This window comes from Pelodiscus sinensis, chromosome 1 (genome assembly GCF_049634645.1).
Source record: "Pelodiscus sinensis isolate JC-2024 chromosome 1, ASM4963464v1, whole genome shotgun sequence".
Classification (NCBI taxonomy): Eukaryota; Metazoa; Chordata; order Testudines; family Trionychidae; genus Pelodiscus; species Pelodiscus sinensis.
The window spans coordinates 48847488-48865639 of NC_134711.1; the positions used below are offsets into that span (position 1 = coordinate 48847488).

At 45.7% G+C, this 18152-nt stretch overlaps 1 protein-coding gene across 11 annotated transcripts in view; it reads right to left on the reverse strand.

Moving 5' to 3' along the window:
• LOC102446356 (uncharacterized) overlaps nt 1-18152 on the reverse strand; it is an 83687-nt gene that overhangs the window by 35097 nt on the left and 30438 nt on the right. For all 11 annotated transcript variants that reach the window (XR_012904030.1, XR_012904027.1, XM_075929653.1 and 8 more), the window contains one exon: nt 11163-11245. Coding sequence is in view for 9 of the 11 variants with exons in the window: in XM_075929653.1 (XP_075785768.1) it covers nt 11163-11245 (83 nt within the window). In the remaining 2 variants the exon portion in view is untranslated. The remainder of the gene's footprint in view (nt 1-11162; nt 11246-18152) is intronic.

The window sequence follows — 18152 nt, forward strand, 5'->3', positions numbered from 1 at the left end:
ATATCTTATCTCAGTATAAATCCATTGTACACCCACATCTTGAACACTGTGTTCAGAAAGACTGCCATATGAGGAGAGATTAATAGGACTAGGACTTTTCCACTTGGAGAGGAGACAGCTTGGAGGAAGTGGCAGCACCGTAGTTTGGGAGCTGGGCAGCCCTACAGGCTGGAACAGCCCCCCCGACCCAGGGGAATCCCTCTTAACTGGTTTAAGCAGCTAACTGATTCAATGGGATTTTACATCCCTATTCCATATCTTGATTCCTGCTCCCCTTCTCATGTTGCGTACAGCTAGACTACAAGTTTTTGTCTGAAAAGGGTATGCAAAATGCGCTCCAAATTTTGTGTACCTTTTTCCGATTCTTTTGTCAGAAGAGGCTTTTCCAACATTTGGCCCTTCTAGACTGGGCCAAATGTTGGGAAAAAAACCCTCTTTCGGAAGCCGCAGCACGAGGAATACAAGGGCTTCCGAAAGAGCACATTTATTCTTCCACCAAAAAAAGAGGAAGTGCAAACACGTTCCCTGGACACGGCAGAGTTTTTCTGGGATCCCGAAATCACCTCGCAGTCTAGCCGTACCCTTTATCTCTCTCAGACCTAAAGTTTACAGGACCTACTACAGATTCCTGCAGAACACTAGGCCAAATGCAATCATTTTGGGAAGTTGGGGGAGCTGGAAAAGATGAAGATTAGAGAGCAGATGACTCAGGCAACCCAGCTCTGAACCTAAGAGGGCTGCAGGATCAGTTGAGTACAGGGGACACTACATATCTTAAAAACTCTACAAGTACTCTGCATGAAGGAGAAGCACTGGAAACCTAAAAGCACTATGGGCTTCAGGATTCACTGGAATCTAGTCTAGTAATCCCTGGCTACTGGCATGCACAGCACAAGAACAGCTGGCTGGGGGAGGTTAGCCACCAGTCCTACCCCTTCCGCCCAAAGCCCCATCCCTTCTGCCCTCCCCGCCAGAGCCCATGGGAGGAAGGACAGTTGCTACCACCGCAGTCTCTCCAGTCCTGAATCTGGGTCACAGAGTGGAAGCAGAGGCCTAGGAATGGAGCATGGGAGGAGCCATGCCTCTTTGCCTATGGTACTTGCTGCCCTGATGGTGTCTGCTGCCTTCCCACTATTATTTTGTGCACCATAATTTTGTAAGTAATATCAGGAAGCTATGCATTTCGAGCCTCCAGCTTTCTCTGGATTCACTTTCAAAACTACCAAGGCTGGAGGGAGATATGTACTATACCAGAAGAAAGTTATGCAGGACGATGTGAATATTGCCTTCACTGCATTGCTTTCTACCCTCTTCTCCTTTTGTACCCTCCCCCACTTTTCTCCACCTTGTTTCATTTGTTGCTGCCTTTTTAAAAATCTCTCTTTTATTCTTTCCACACAACCCTCCCATGAATTATACTGTACTGATACACCTATCCAATGAAACATGAGCTCTCAATGACTGGGTTAAGTGGTGTTGAGTAAAGAGTACCCTGTGGATTTCCCCATTGTACAGGTTTAATGGTCCATGTCCCAGCCACCTGCAAACCCCTCCATGCTGAAAAGTCAGTTACTGGTTTCCATAGCTAGTGTTCTTCAAGATCTGTTGCTCAAGTCCATTCAAAGCAGGTGTGTGTGCTTGACACATGCCACAGTGTTGGAAGATTTTCACTCAGTAGTATCTGTAGGAGAACCAGCTCCCACATCGCTGCAAGTGACACACACATGCTGTCCTATAAAATGCACTGCTGGACCCCGTCTAATCTCAGTTCCTTGCTCACAACACTCCTGTTAATGCATCCCAGAATCATGTTTGCTTTTTTTGGAACAGTGTCACACTGTGGACTCATATTTAGCTTGTGGTCCCTTTCTGCAGTACTCCTTCCTAGACAATCACTTCCTATTCTGTATGTCTGAAACTGATTGTTCCTTCCTAAGTGGAGTACTTTGCATTTGTCCTATTTACCTCAGATCATTTTTCTAGTTTGTCCAGATCATTTTGAATTTTGACCCTATCCTCCAAAGCACTTGCAACCCCTCTCAACTTGGTATCATTTGCTAACGTAATAATCGTATTCTCTATGTCAATATCTAAATCGTTGATGAAGATAGCGAACATAACAAGTCCCAAAACAGACCCCCTGCAGAACCCCACTTGTTATGCCCTTCCAGCATGATTGTGAACCGTTAATAACTACTCTCTGAGAACAGTTATCCAGACAGTTATGCACCCACCTTATAGTAGCCCCATCTAAGTTCTATTTGCCTAGTTTATTGATAAGAAGGTCATGCAAGACCGTGCCAAATGCCTTACTAAAGTCTCAGTATACCATGTACACCGCTTCTCTCTTATCTACAAGACTTGTTATCCTATCAAAGAAAGCTATCAGATTTGTTTGACATGATTTGTTCTTTTCCATGCTATGCTGGCTGTTTGTTATCTATCACTTTATTATCTTCCAGATGTTTGCAGATGAATTCCTAAATTACTTGCTCCATTATCTTTCCTGGGACAGAAGTTAAACTGACTATTCTGTAGTTTCCTGGGTTGTTCTTATTTCCCTTTTTATGGATGGGCACTATATTTGCCCTTTTTCAGTCTTCTGGACTCTCTTCTGACTTCCATGATAGATGTGAACTAGAGCATGAGATTGTGATTGAATGAGGTCAGATGGCACCATGTGGGTGTTTCCTGATGTGCTGATTATGCCATTCACACTCACCTCCTTACTCTTTGGGGTTCCCCACCACCGTGGTCTGCTGGACCAGATTCTCTGGTTTCCCCAAGACAAGGCACAAATTTGGAGTAACTGCCTTTCATGAAGAGCAATGCAGACACTGAAGCACAGCACCCAGAAATTCCGCCCCCAGAAAGGATCAAAACCCCAAATAAATCCGTCTTCCTCTGACTAAAAGTTTACACAAAGAAAGCCTATGAGGATGTTCACCCTCTTTATCAATGAAAGAGAAAACAAGCACATAAGATTACTCCCCTCAGACAAAAATTATTTACACTGGGCTCAATAGTAAACAAAGGTGACTTTATTAAGTACAAACAGTAGGATTTAAGTGGTTACAAGTGAAAACAGAGCATAGGAAATTGCAGAATTAAAGTTAAAAGAAAATGCATAGCTAATTCTAATGCACTAAAAAGCTTATAAGCAGTCCCTTACAGTAAAGAGCTTGTTCTTATTTCAGGACAGTCTTCAAGTCAAAAGATGATCCTTTACTCTGACTTGGGTCTCCCGTAGTTCCCTTTGTATCTTAGTATGTCAGGCTCTTCCTCAGGCCAGCCGATTATATATAGATTCTTCTTGGGTGAGAAGAATCTCTACCTCCACCTTCCATGGAAAATGATCTTGTCAAACTGGTACCCTAATATCAGGTGGCATGGTCACATGTCTTCCTAAGGCCAACCACTTCTTAGACTTAAAAGGACAAACAAGGGTGTTCTCAAGTCATTAAGTTGATCACCCAGTCAGTAAGGCTTCCAGGGAGCACTATTGAGGGCTTACATTTGCATATTTAAAACTATAAACAATTTCACACCTCATATTTCTAACTTTTCATATAAGAATGATACATGCACCCAAATAAGATATACAGATCCAGCAGACAGTAACATTAAGATTGATAGGTTATGTGAGGCATTTTGTCCAAAGCATCTTCGACACAGTAATATTTATACTCACAAGCCAATTTCATAAAACATGTTGGGGGGGGGGGGGGACTGAGCTCTGAACTCCTTTTTAGAAACATCAGGCAGGGCCAGCTAGAATTTGGACATTGCCTGTCACATAGTGGGCTATGATAAAACTATCAGGGCCTGGTGATTTGCTACACAAAATTGGAGGCTGGAAGAGAAATAAAGTTTGTGGCCAAATAAATCGAGCCTCTTAAAATCCTTATTCTTTCGGGTGGTGCTAACTTGGCCTTGATGCTTCCACTTCCAGAACCAGAGTACTAGGGGTGGGTGACTATATGAGTACTCATGCCCTTTGGTGGGAACAAAGTACTTATGCTCTGCCAAGGGGGGAGGAATGAGGTAGTCTGACAATCTTCATGACACCATCATGCAGGGGCAAGGTCACTCTGGCTGGGGCCACCTGTCCGAGCACCACAGAGTGTCCACAGTCTCCTCCAGGTTCCTCAGCTTGGAGTTTTAACTGAAAGGCCACTCTACAAAAAAATCTTGATGTGCCTTCCTGTCATCCTGTGGGGCTACAGGTGGGAGCCCCACTAGAGCCTCATTTAGGGATGAAGAGGAGGATGCTTGTATTGATGGACTTTCCTCTGGTAACGGGGGTGGGGTCAGAACATTGTTCTGCTACCTCCATCTTGATTGATGGGGTGGTGGCCCCAGAGACCTCAGGTGCCAGGAGCTGGAGGCTGATGCCACCTCTAATGACCCAGCTACTGAACAAGGCACCTGGGGTTGCACAGGGAATGCCCGTAAGTTCCATGGACACAAACGGCAAGCACATGCGCCTACTATGAATGGACATGAACAAGCACTTTAAGAAGAACTAACATAAAACTTCAGTGAGTTTTCTGGATCCTTTTTTCCCCACTTTGCTATGTTAGCAAGGAAAAACATGTTATTTGTTATTATTATTTGTAGGACCAGTGACACCAATCTGTGATCAGAGTCACATTTTGTTAGGTACTATACACAGTATTAAAAACAAAAACAAAAAACAAAAAAAACCCACCAGTCTCTGCCCCCAAAGAGCTTTAGAGTTTTTATTTTCTAGTTGCAGTTCCCAATGGAGTGTATTTCTTCCATAACTGCAGAAAGGCCACCTGACCCTTTAACACTGAAATATGTCAAGTGTAAGATTTAATACTTCTAAATTCATGGAGAGGCTATCAGGAAATAGCTTTAAAGACTGTCCACTGAGCCATTAGATCAAAACTGAAGTAATAAAGGGATGAATCATGTTCCAATATAATGAATTATATTGGAAAAGAGGAATGTTTCAGCTCTTTTGATACTTCTATTATTAGTCTGATATACTTATATCTGTCTGTAACATTATGAGATCTCTTTTTATAATAGCCTGGTTCATCAAAAATGACTCCATGTCAATGTATCATCTCAGAAGCCTGCTGTGAAACCAGTACTTGTAAGACTTGCTCAAATACAGAGACAGAAATAAATGTAGTTGTTTAGCGCAATGTTAAATCTGCAGATTATTCATTCCCTAATTTAGCTTTATTGTAACTATTCACAAAATCACTAGTTTCTAGATAAAGCAGTAACCATAGCAACCAGCCTTCATAAATTAGATAGCAATCAGGATTATCAGTCATAAGCAACAATTTCAGTCTGGTAATGTGAAAAAAACAATAGTTACAAAGTATTTGTGCCTCTACCTTGTCATATTCAGAAACAATCTACTGTGTTGAATTTGCAGTCTGTATGTACAAAGAATTGTTGCATATGTTTACTGCAATGAACTGGTCTGCAAACAACAGCTAGCAGTAATAAATAACAACAACTGAAATCCAGAGCTTTCCTTGGAGGTTAAAGATTGACTGGGAGGAGTTTCTGGACAAAGTATTTCTGATCCTTTTCTGGTTAACAGCCACCTTACTTAAAAAAAAAAAAGTGATATTTCTAACTGGTGATGTGGCTATGACATTTGAGGGTGCAAGCCATACAAGTGATGTACTGTGACATTCTTTCTCTACACCCTAAGATACCTCACAATGTTTTGCTCTACCTGGACCTCTCAAAAATGGACAAACATTATGAAGATCACACTTGAAGTGTCTGTGTATAGCTGCAGCCTGTCAGGAAACTCCAGTCAGACTTTGATTTTCACCAACCTATGTTATTATTTGCAGGGTGACAACAACATGCTCTCAATCCCAAACTCCTCTCCTGTGTGTCTGCCTTCTCAGGTATTTTGGGTCAGTTGCCCATGTAAGGGGATCAATATACAACAGTTTGCTACTTTAAAATGGAGTTATCCAATCCACTACACTGGATTACTTTTGATCTGAGAATAAAACAAATGTATCTAGAAAGAGACATATTTTAAGGGAATATAATTATAAGGCATTAACGTCAGAAACAACAATAAAACACTTTCTCCTGCTAAAACTTAAACTAGGCTTGATTCACGGTGATATCGCTATGTTCCCAGTAATATTGCTAACCAAATTTTTAGGCCAGTATCTGCACCTAAATGAACTCTTAAAGTTAGTATTATATTTATTGCGTTGTAGGGCCGCTCTAATAGTATGTCAGGGTCATTTTGTGATCAAAGTCTTGCAACATTTCTCCAATTCTTGTCTCTCCACCATCCAACTTCCCAGGTTTTCATCAGACAGGGTTGCACGAGAGGGCTTTTGCCCGAACGGGAGCAGCACAGTATTTCCGCAAGACTACTGACGATCTTACATGAGATCGTCAGTGTTCTTGCGGAAATTCAAATGGCCAGTGTAGACAGCTGGCAAGTTTTTCCGCAAAATCATCTGATTTTGCGGAAAAACTTGCCAGTCTAGACACAGCCTTTGGGTTTCAGTGCGGGGCAGCACCGCCCCGTCACAAATAGGAACAAGAAGACGACAACAACAATTTTATTTAACTTTATCAAATATGCTGATGCCACTTCATGGTTTGAATAGAAAGACTTCACACTTTTTGAATCCCTGCAAGTGTAACAGCTTTGCTTCTTTTCTTGGTAACTGTCCTGTTCCTTCTCTAGGTTCACCATTCATTGCTCCATTCTGGAACTCTTTGTTATCTTGTAACACAATGCACGACTACCTTCAGCATAAACTATAGAACCATTCTATTCAGATAACTTACTGACCTATCACTTTATATGGCTTGGTTTCAAGTCACTAGTCAAACAGATTTTAGGGTCAAAAACCTCTAGAACTAAGCAACAATAATTCTCCTTGAAGGTGGTCTATTCACATTTAAGGAGAATTTTAAATTTGGTTCCTGTTGGTGTTTATTCCCACATGCATGGAAGCAAACAGGATGATTTAAGAATGTAATACACCTTTTCAAAAAACTATAAAAAAAAAAAGATTGATCCACAGCTAAAACCAGCTTCAGAGTTGAAATGAATCTTTTGGACGGGGGCCAGGAGAATGAGAGATATTGAGGGGGTTACTATATATCAAGTAGGCAAACATTTACAGATTTCACTTCCACCCCAACTTAGTGATATACTAGCAGAGATCTGAGTTTCTGTCTCTAGGGACCAGGACTTTTATGTCTCACTGATATGCACTCTAAAGCCAACTTCTAAAGATCACATTTCACCAATGTTTAGGTAGGATAGTGACAGGCAAATACCAATGCACAGGCCAGAGGCAGTTATGAACATAAGAATATAAGAACAGACATACTGGGTCAGATCAAAGGCCTGTCATCTGATAGTGGCCAATTCCAGGTGCCCCAGAGGGAATGAATGAGGTTTCAAAGGATACATCTACAAAGCAATGCTATTTCAGGATACCGGAGTATCCCGAAATCGCTATCCCACATCTTCACAGCAAGCCTGTTATTTTGGGCTTGCTATTCCAATGTCCCTGTAAACCTCATTCTGTGAGGAGTAAGGGGCATTGCAGAATAGCTCTTTATTTTGAAATTTGGCACTGTGTAGACAGCACCAAAATGACAAAATAAGCTATTTTGAAACAGCATTGAAATAAGATAAGCAATTTGCATAGCTCAAATTGTGTATCTTATTTTGAGTTATGGTGCTGTGTAGACACACCCCAAGTGATCCATCCACTGATGCCCATTCCCTGCATCTGATAAAAAGAGGTTAGGGATACCCAGGGCGCAAAAAATTATGGAAAACCCTACTTGCCAGACAAAAAAGGGACTCGCCACCCTCCCCCCAAAAAAGTTTTTTTTAATAGCATAAATTCCTAATAAGAATAAGAACAGTAATTACTAATAAGTTATTAATAAATATCTTATAAACCTCTACTTTTTTCCTCTGCTGCCATGTCTCCTCCCCTTGCTCCATCAGCTCCCCTGGAACCTGCTGCCCCCCAACCCCTCACCCTCCTCTGCTGTCCTGACTCCTGCCCTTCTCACTGCCCTCAGCCTTCTGAGACCTGCCCCCCTCCACTAGCCCTTCTCAACACTCTGTGCCCACTCCTCCAATAGCCCCACTCTGATCATGTGAGCTACCCTTCCTCATCCCTGCTCCTAACACCTTCCTGTACACACCTGCCCTGCCTCTCTCCTCTGATGCTGGTCCCTCCCCTGCAGGTGTCTGCCCTTCTGCTTCACCCCCAGAACCCCCTGGCACCTGCACCCTCCTGGTGCCTCCCACTTCCCTCTCTGCTCCTGCTCCCTTTGCTCTCTTTTTCCCTGATACCCACCCCCTCACCACCCTCTGCCTGTTCCCTTCATGCCCCTGTGCTCTTACACATGCCTTGCTCCATATCTGCCTTCCTCATGCCCACTCCTTCTTTCAAGCCTTCTCCCAGCACTTCCCCCTTCCCCCACTAGCCCCCAGTGCCCTTACCCTCTCCTCTCCCAGCATCACCCTGTCCCCCTTCCCACTGACACCTCCCCTCCTGCCCTTTTCCTCATTGTCTGCACTTGCCCCCCTGGGATTTGTCTCTCCTGCACCCCTGTCCCTTGGTGCCTTCCCTTTTCATCTTCTTCTTCTCCTCCTGACCTCCTCCCCTCCCCTCCGCACAAGCCCCTTCCCCATATTTTTTCCCTCCCCTCTCCTCCCTTCCTCTCCCCCCAGCCCATCCCAGACCCTTCCCCTCCCCCAGGGCCAGCTATAGGTTTTTTGCTGCACCAAGCTAAACATTTTTTGGCCGCCCCCCCCTTTTTTGTTGTCTTTTACACATTTGCATTTTGCATTGGGTTTTTTTTTTGTTTGTTTTCGTTTTTGTCCAGGCATTTTAGCCCTATAAATAGCAAATAACATATTCATTTGTTTTTTTCCATAAAGATACAGGTGCTTCAAATGAACTCCCCCTTTCACTGCTGCTGGGTCACAACAGCCTTTTCCCTGCCCTGTCCAGCCTCTCCCTATGGACAAGTACCCCATACTCCCGACCCACAGGGGGAGCAGGGTGCAGGGACAGCACAAAGCCAGGGGGTGGAGGGAACAATGGGGGTGAACAGGGGTGGCGCGGGGAACAAGAGGCACAGAGGGACACAGGGATCGGGGGGAGCAGGGTGCGGTGGAGGCACGGGGAATGGGACGCGGGGAACGGGAGGGGCAGAGTGATCAGGGAACAGGCAGAGTGCAAGGAACAGGCAGCACAGAGCTGGGGGGCAGGGATCGGGGGGAGCAGAGTGCAGGGTGCAAGGGCGGTGCAGAGCCAGTGAGTCGCAGGGAAGAGGGAGAGCAGGAGGTCCGGGGTGCAGGGGAGCAGGGGCGGCATGGGGAACGGGCGGCACGGAGACAAAGGGGTGTGGGGGCGGGCGCAGCTAGCTGGGCGGTCGACAAGGAGGTGTACCGGTAGTTCGGAATAGGAAGCCTAGTCCGAACTACCTAGTTCGAGCCCCGTGTAGCCGCGCTGCACGGGGTTCGAACCAGCGGGGTTTTAAAAATGGCGGCTCCCCGCTTATGCAAATGAAGCCCGGGAAATTCAAATCCCGGGCTTCATTTGCAAGTGCGGTATGCCTACATTACCCCGCTAGTTCAAACTAGGAGGGTAGTGTAGACATACCCTTAGTTAGTGAAACATTCCTTCATAGCACTAAAGAAAGGGGTTAGTTCTGTTGCTCAGTTCTGATTTAGGAACTATAGTCACTTTCTTGCTTTTGGCAAAACAGACACAGAAAGGGAGAGAAGAGACAAAATAATACTGATGGGGCAAATATGGCTTTTGTTGATGTTCTCAGATTACATGGCAGCTAGTCAACCACAGACAGATGCTTTGGGCTGACAAATCACTCACAACAACTGTTGATCTGTATCTTGGCTCACCTCCGGGCTCTGGTAAATCATCTGGTTGTTCTGGTCAGGTCCCTGTTCCTCACTTGTCCTACTCAGGGTCAGCAGAGCTGGATGGGCTATCTCATCCCAATGTGCTGATGCTGTACAGTACAGCCAATTTCAGGATTTGGTGAAAAGCAAAGGGGAAGGGGAAGACAGGAGGAACATGGGAGGGACAGAAAGGAGTACACAACAAAGAGGAAGGCAAAGTAAAATCTCACTTGTATCAGGTTGGGGGTCCTTACTTGTGCAACATGATGGTCAAATATCCCCACTGGAGTATAAAAGTCTGATGTCATAGCAACAATCCTGACACAGCTATTTTGATGGTAAAAATATCCCCATTTCCCCAAAAAAGTCTGTTGATAAGGGTTCCACTTAGGCAACGCAATAATCCATCCTCTCATTATTATGTCCACCAATGAAGCCTAATTTCCAACACACACATGTATTGGTTTATTGATTTCTGAGTCTCAACTTCTCTTGTTTACCAGTGGTAATAGTAGACCCTTTCTGTTTAAAGAAATTCACTTGCTCTGTTTCCTTCTCACATCCTTTCTTAACTGGTTTCATATACCAGATCATTGTGACAACTCCTGAACTTCTACCCACTTTTCACCAAGTAGGCTAAGAATTAAAGTAGGCATATTAAGTCACAATTATTACCTAAGGTCCTGCTCCATCTACAGGCCTTCTTGCCCCTCTTTCAAGAATGGGCAGCATTTCCCCTGTCTGGCAGCTGTCCTTAGAACCCCCAAGGGAACAGACCAGTATGAAGGGAGCTCCATACAAACACAGGCTGAATGCATTTTTTAATACATTTATCATTAGTTATTAGGGAACAATTACATCACCCAAATCTCACTTTTAAATCTCTCCTCAGGTGGACTCTGATCTATAGAGTGTCCTCCTCAGGATATGTATGAGGGGAAATATGGTGCCACAAAGGTCAGTACAGGAAAGATATTCACATCTGGATCCTCCTCAAAGTGATGTCATTAGGACTTTTTATTGGCTGTGGCATCTGATGACACAGTTACCAGGACAGAAATTGGGAACAACTGCAAAGAAAAAGGCACCCCACAATGAAATGATGGTTAGGGTCTCTTCTTAGGAAAGTGTACAGCAATAATAAGAAAATTAAGTTATCCTCACTTCAGCCACAACTAAAATAAGTCTTTAATTTCTCCTTGCAGTAGCCATATGCACTAGTACTCACCTATCATAGAACTCTGGCATTTTAGGACAATGGAAATCTTCTACATCAAAGAAATGTTTACTCTCTTTGTCCAGTATATAAGCCTATTGAGAAGAAAAAAATATTAACTGTTGGTAGATTATCAATAAGTCCGATACATCAAACAGTGAAATTTTGGGACACATGAGCAATGGGAAGCTAAGGGAGTTAAGATTTCCATAATCATTATTGCTTTGAATGTATTTATCTGGGGGAGTGGATGGCTAGAGGAATCGCTCACAGGAAATTGGGCCAACCTAGGTTGTCAGTTATGATGCAGCCCATGTCAGCAGTGAGCCAAAGTTATTGCCATGAAAGCTGTTTGATGGCCTGTGGAGATAAAGTGGATGGCCTCTCCGCTTCCCAGTGGATCCACACATCACACAAATCATCACAATAATTGGCACTTTTGGGCAGCCTTAGCAGAGGCACTCAGGAACGGTAAACATGGAGACTGTACTATCCTTTCTTTCCCAGATACGAACCCTCCAAGGAAGTGTTGAAGCACACTGGCATGGCAGTTTCAGAAAACCGTGCACTACTGTTGCCTATATTGCATCTGTTCTGTGGAATAATGGGGGAAGCAGGACTGAACCCGCCAGGATTAATAAACCAGCTCTATACTCACACACAGTCATTTAAAATAAAGTGTTTGTTTACTGTTACTAATAGTACACTAATTGCTACAGTATTTAGCACATTCTTATAGTGCAAAGAACAGCCTTAAAAGAGTATGAGCAATCTAGCAAATGAATTTGAAATACCCGAATTACAAGAATTCAGTGACTAGACATGTCCTACACAGATTTCACACACAGTGTTTTCTTCCTCTTACAAACAATTCGTAAGATATTTACAAACGTGAAAGAATAAAAGAGAAACTGTTTTGTTCTATAGGAAGAAAGAGATGTTAAAAGTTCAGATGCCAGTGACAATGGGTTAGCCTCTGTCTAAGCCAACAAAACACATAAGCACATGCTCAATTTCAGCTAAGTCTACACTAGCACTTTGTAGTGCTGTAAACTTTGTAGTGCTGGCTCAGGTATGTGAAAAAATACTCCCACCAAAGCACAGCAAGTTACAGTGTTATAAAAGGCCAATGTTAATCTGTCTACAGTGCAGTAGCTACTCCCCTTGTGGAGGGGGTTTACATAGAGTACTGGAAGGTCGCTCTGCCAGTGCTCATGCCATGGCCACAATTTTAGTTTAAAGCACTGCCACTTTTAAGAATAGACAAAGCCTTAAAGTACATGGTTATTCACACTGACATCAGTAAGATCACTTGTGCTTAAAATTCAACCATATGCTTTAGTGCTTTGCTCACTCAGGGACCAGAGCCTTACTTTGGTAAGTGAGGACACATCTACACAGCAGGGCTAAACTAGAAATAAGCTATGAAACTTGAGCTATGCTAAATGCATAGCTTAAGTTGAAATAGCTTATTTCAAATTTGGCCAGACCTACACAGCACTTACTTCAAAATAGAGCACTTTTCCTCTGACCTTCCTTAATTCTTGTAAAATGAGGGTTACAGGAGTCAGAGTAAGATCCTCCAGAAGCCTCAACATTCTGTCAAAATAACTGTGGGTGTAGACGAAATAACGGTGCTGTGCAGACACAGTCATACATAGCCTTGGTCTACACTACAATTAAGTAGATGTAAGGCAGCTTACATTGCCCTAACTCTGTAAGCATCTACATTCAAATGTCATTCTGACCTATGTAACTCAGCTGCTATACCAACTTAAAACTCCACCTAAGCAAGGGGCATGGTGGTTAGGTTGATGTACATGAAGCCCTGGCCATCTAAGGTTTTGCTGTTCATTGCTTCACCTATTTGTGGTGCACTGTGTGACATTGGTCTAAGCACATGATGCAGCGAACTGATGTTTTTTTCAGTGCATTCTAGTAAAAAAAATTACAATAATTAAAGTAACAAATATCCTTAATTATAGCTCCAAAAAGAAAAGCGAGTGTTGCAGACAGTGGTCAAGAGGCTAAGAAGGGGAAAAAGGCAATGACTGTAAGCCACAAAATTGAATTATTGGATAAACTTGCAAGTGGTCGTAGTGCAGCCTGAGTAGCTAGAATGAACAACATTAAATTTTCTATGTTTTATGTTTTAAAAAAAGGAGAAAAACATAAGGGACTGCAAATGGGTCAGCTTCTGCAAAGGTATCATGTGTGAGTTGTGTTCCTACATAACTGAGAAAATGAAAAAGGCATTAAGCATTTGGATTGAAGATATGACACAAAAATGAACACCTACAAATAGTGTTGTAATTCGCCAACAGGCTTTGAGCTTGTGCAAGCATTTTGCGCAAGCCTTGGGTGTAGAATGGGGAAGTCATGACAATCATGACAGTGCAGTGTTATTCACTGTGAGCAAAGGGTGGTTTGACATTTAAAAAGAAGCAGTTTACATCCGTGGTCCCCAACACGGTGCCAGCGGGCGCCATGGCGCCCGCGGGGGCATTTCAATGCGCCCGCCAGGTGCTCGGGGCTGGCCTGGCCCCGGGCACATGGCACGGGCGCTTGCGGGGGGAGCGCGCTTGGCGGGGGGAGCGCTGGGCGCGCGGCACTCGGCGGGGGCGTGCGCCGGCCCCGGGCACGCGGCGGGGGGAGCGCCGGCCCCAGGCGCGTGGCGGGGGGAGCGCCGGCCCCGGGCGCGTGGCACTCAGCGGGAGGGGGGGAGTGCCAGCCCCGGGCGCGCGGCCCTTGGAGGGGGCCCTGCCCCCGGGCGCGCGGCTATGGGGGGTCCCCGCCCCCGGGCGCGCAGCTGGGGGGGGCCGCCCCCGGGCATGCGGCAAGGGGGGGGGCCGGGGGGGGGCCCGCCCCCGGGCGTGCTAGTGTCCCTGCCCCCTGGCGCCCGGCGGGCAAACGGCCATGCCCCCTGGCGCCCGACAACCTCAAAAGGTTTACATAATGGTTTACCACTGGTTTACATAATGTGAAGTTAATGGGGGAATCGGTGCCAGCAGACCATAAAGCAGTACAGGATTATCCCTCACAGGTTCTTAAAATTATTGCGGAAAAGGGTTATGTGCCCCAACCATTTTACAATGCAGATGAAACTGTCTTGTTTTGGAAAAGGATACCCAAAAGAACATACCTTTCCAAGGAGGAAAGGACAGCTTCAGGCTTCAAGGCAGCGAAAGACAGACTAACCCTTCGCCTTTGTCCTAATGCCACAGGAGACTGCATGGTTAAAAAATATGTTGCTCCCGCACTTTGAGCGCCAGGGCATTAAGAATAAACTCTGTTTGCCAATTTTTTGAATGTCAAGCAGAAGGGCTTGGGTCACAGCTGATGTATTTTTGGACTGGTTCACAACTGTTTTATCTGTGAGGTAGAAAAATACCTTTGGTCCAAAGGGCTGCCCTTCAAAGTGCTATTCATCTTGGACAATGCCTGAGGCCACTCAAAAACACTCTGCAATTTTCCCATCCTGACGTGGAAGTGGTTTTCTTGCCAACTAATACAACTTCCCTCATTTAGCCTCTCGACCAGAATGTGATTGCTACTTTTAAAGCCTACTACACCAGGCACACCTTTGTTCAGATTGGTAATACACTGGAAGATGATGAAACACTTGATTTCAGGAAGTGCTGGAAGGAGTACAACATTGCTAACTGCATCACTATCATAAAGGAATCAATTGATTACATGAAATCTAACAGGGTACGTCTAGACTACAAGCTTCTTTTGAAAGAAGCTTTTTCGAAAAAGATTTTTCGAAAAAGCTCCTTTCGAAAGAGAACGTCCAGACTACAAAAGCGGATCGAAAAAGTGATCTGCTTTTTCGAAAGACAGTTTCCAAACTGCTAGGATGCTCTCTCGCAAAAAGGGCATGCGGAACCACTTCTGGCAGGCCTTTTTTTTTTTTTTTAACTGCCTCCTCTGCATCCACACATGCCATTTTTTGAAAGAGCTCTTTCGAAAAAGGTGTTCTTCCTCATAAAAAGAGGTATACCAATTTCAAAACAAGCACCGCGTTCTTTCAATTTACTTTCTAAAGAACGTGACTGTAGTCTGGACGCAGGTAAAGTTTTTTCGAAAAAAGGGCCGTTTTTTTAAAAAAAACCTCTGTAGTCTAGACATACCCACAGAGGCAGCAAGGGGGAGCAGGGAGCAAGAGCCGGTGGGGAGCCAGCTTTAAAGCTGGCTCCCCAGGGAACACAGGATCCATGGAGCTGCCAGCTCCCTTCACTCAAGCACAGGGAGGAGATGACAGGTGAGAGCCAATATACATGGGGAGCCAGCTTTTAAGCCAGCTCTCATGTGCCAGCTCCATGGAGCTGCCTGTCCTCCCCACCTGCCTCACTGCTGCATTGGATGCTGGGGCCCACCATGGACAGAGGCTGCTACCACGGCCTGAAACAGAGGCAGCAGCACAGAATGGTAGGGGAATCAGTTTTTAAACCAGCTCTCCTTGTAGACTGGTTCCTGCCTGCCATCCCATGCTTCTGCCTTTGCATCAGAGGTAGTAGCATGAGGTAGTTGGGGCTCCCCAGGAGTCAAGCCAGGAGCACACTGGCTGCCAGCCCCATCCCCAGAGACTATCAAATGGTCGTGTAACTGCTAAGATTTCATGTGGTTAAATGACTATTCAATTAATCACTATCTAATATACCTAGCAAAGCCTAGCAACTGCTCAGCTGACCATGCCAGCTCCATGCTGCAGACATGCTCCTGCATGAAGTACACAGGAGGTGTTGGATCTTCTGGATCTGTGTGGAGATCAGAGTGTGCAGGCACAGCTTTTATCCAGCTGTAGAAACACTGATATCTCCTTGGGGCATGCAAGAGAAGGGATACAAGAGTGACCTGTAGTAATGCCAAGTGAAAGCCAAGGAGTTTCAGCAGGAATACCAGAAGGCAAGGGACGCTAACACTTGCTTTGGTGAAGCACGGCAGACATGGCATTCTTACAGAGCTGCATGCCATCACCCTCAAGAGCACCATGGATACTTCAGATGAGTAGGAGTTACAGTCCCCCTGCTGTGAAGTGATGAGGAGAAGTAGTATGGAGGGACAGGAGACTGAAGGATCCAGTGGCACAGTGGCCAACACCAGGGAAACTTGTCTGCCCCCCTCCCAGCCCCGGACTCCTTAAAGGGGCACGGGCTGGCTACAGTGCCCGTGCCAGGTGCAAGACTGCCAGCACCCAGCCAGCAGACCCTGCACCTCGCACGGATCGAGCCAGCCACCCGATGCCCCCCAGCCCTCCCCCTCTTCCCGGGACCAGGCTGGCGGCTCCCGAGAGCTTGCCCGGGACCGCAAGAGACGGGCACCCGCCTGGGCTAGTGCAGACATCGTGGACCTCGTCCACGATCTCCACACTAGGCACAGGAAAGTGGCCAGCTTGGGCAGGAGAGCTGCCAGCCTGGCCACCCAGGAGCAGGTGTGCAAGAGAATCAAGGGGGTCCACTGAGACCCCCGACCCTGAGCCCTGAGCTTACAATGGCCGTCCTGGGTCAGGCCAAAGGTCCATCTAGCCCAGTAGCCAGTCTGCCGACAGCGGCCAACCCTAGGGATCCTGGAGGGGATGGACCGAAGACAGTGACCAAGCCATTTGTCTCGTGTCATCCCTCTCCAGCCTTCCACAAACCTTGGGCAGGGACACCACTCCTACCCCCTGGCTAAAAGCACTCCATGGACCCAACCTCCATGACTTGATCTCACTTCCCTTTAAACTCTGTTCCAGTTCTAGCCTTCACAGCCTCCTGCAGCAAGGAGTTCCACAGGTTGACTCTTTGCTTTGTGAAGAACAACTTTCTGTTACTAGTTTGAAGCCTGCTACCCGTTCCTTTCCTTTGGTGTCCTCTAGTCCTTTATGGGAACTAATGAAAAACTTTTCTGTATGCACCCTCTCCACCCAACTCCTGCTTTTAGAGACCTCTATCCTGTCCCCCCTCCATCTCCTCTTTTCTAAGCTGAAAAGTCCCAGTCTCTTTAGCCTCTCTTCATATGGGACTTGTTCCCAATCCCTGATCATTTTAGTTGCCCTCTCCTCTCCCAGCCTCTCTCTTCCCCTATCCCACCTCCTTTTCCCAGTCTCCCCCAGTTTTGTTCAATAAAGACAGATTCCATTTTGGAAGACACGTTATCTTTATTTTGTACATCAAGAAGAGGGGCTAGGGAAGGGTAAGTGGAAGGAGGTGAGGGAGGAATGGGGCACGAGCCCCCGATGGGGAGGACTGGGCTGGCTCTGCGGGCTTTTGGGGGTGGAAGCTCTCCTGCAGCCCCCCAATTGCCCCTTCTTCCCAGATGGCAGCTTGCGGCAAGTGCAGCCGGGCTGATGGCCGAGTGCTGTGATGTGCCCAGTGTGGGCACTCAGGGCACTCCAAGCCAGGACTGCTTTGCAAGCGGGGCACCCCTGAGAACTGTCTGTCCGGGGTGGGGTCGGGACCCTTTAAGCACAGCCCTCGGCTAGCCTGAGACAGCATCTCCACGCTCTAAGTCCTCCTCTGATGCCCTGCCAGCATCAGCAAAACGCTAATTCGAACTAGTTTTTAGTTCTAGATGCGTTAGTTCGAATTAGCTTAGTTCAAATTAACTAATTCGAACTAAGTTAGTTCGAATTAACGTTGTAGTGTAGACGTACCCTCAGGCTGTGTCTAAACTAGCAAGTTTTTCCGCAAAATCATCTGCTTTTGCGGAAAAACTTGCCAAAAGGGAATTGAGTTCAGTATATCAAGCTTCCATTTATCTTGTGAATAATTTCCATTCAATTTGTGAATAGTACCTCTGCATTGTATCTTTTGCAGGCAAAAATGTAGCCTGGACAGTGAGATCCTCAACACTGGCAGAGCCGCTCAGCCAGATAAGAATGAGGACGAAAATGGCAAAATGACATATTCCAAGAGATATTACAAGCCTCTGCTGCTTCAAATACCAAGCACAGGGCATGGAGGATCATTCATGCAGATAGTGGGGACAGGAATAAAGCAGAAAGAAGAAAAGCACAGG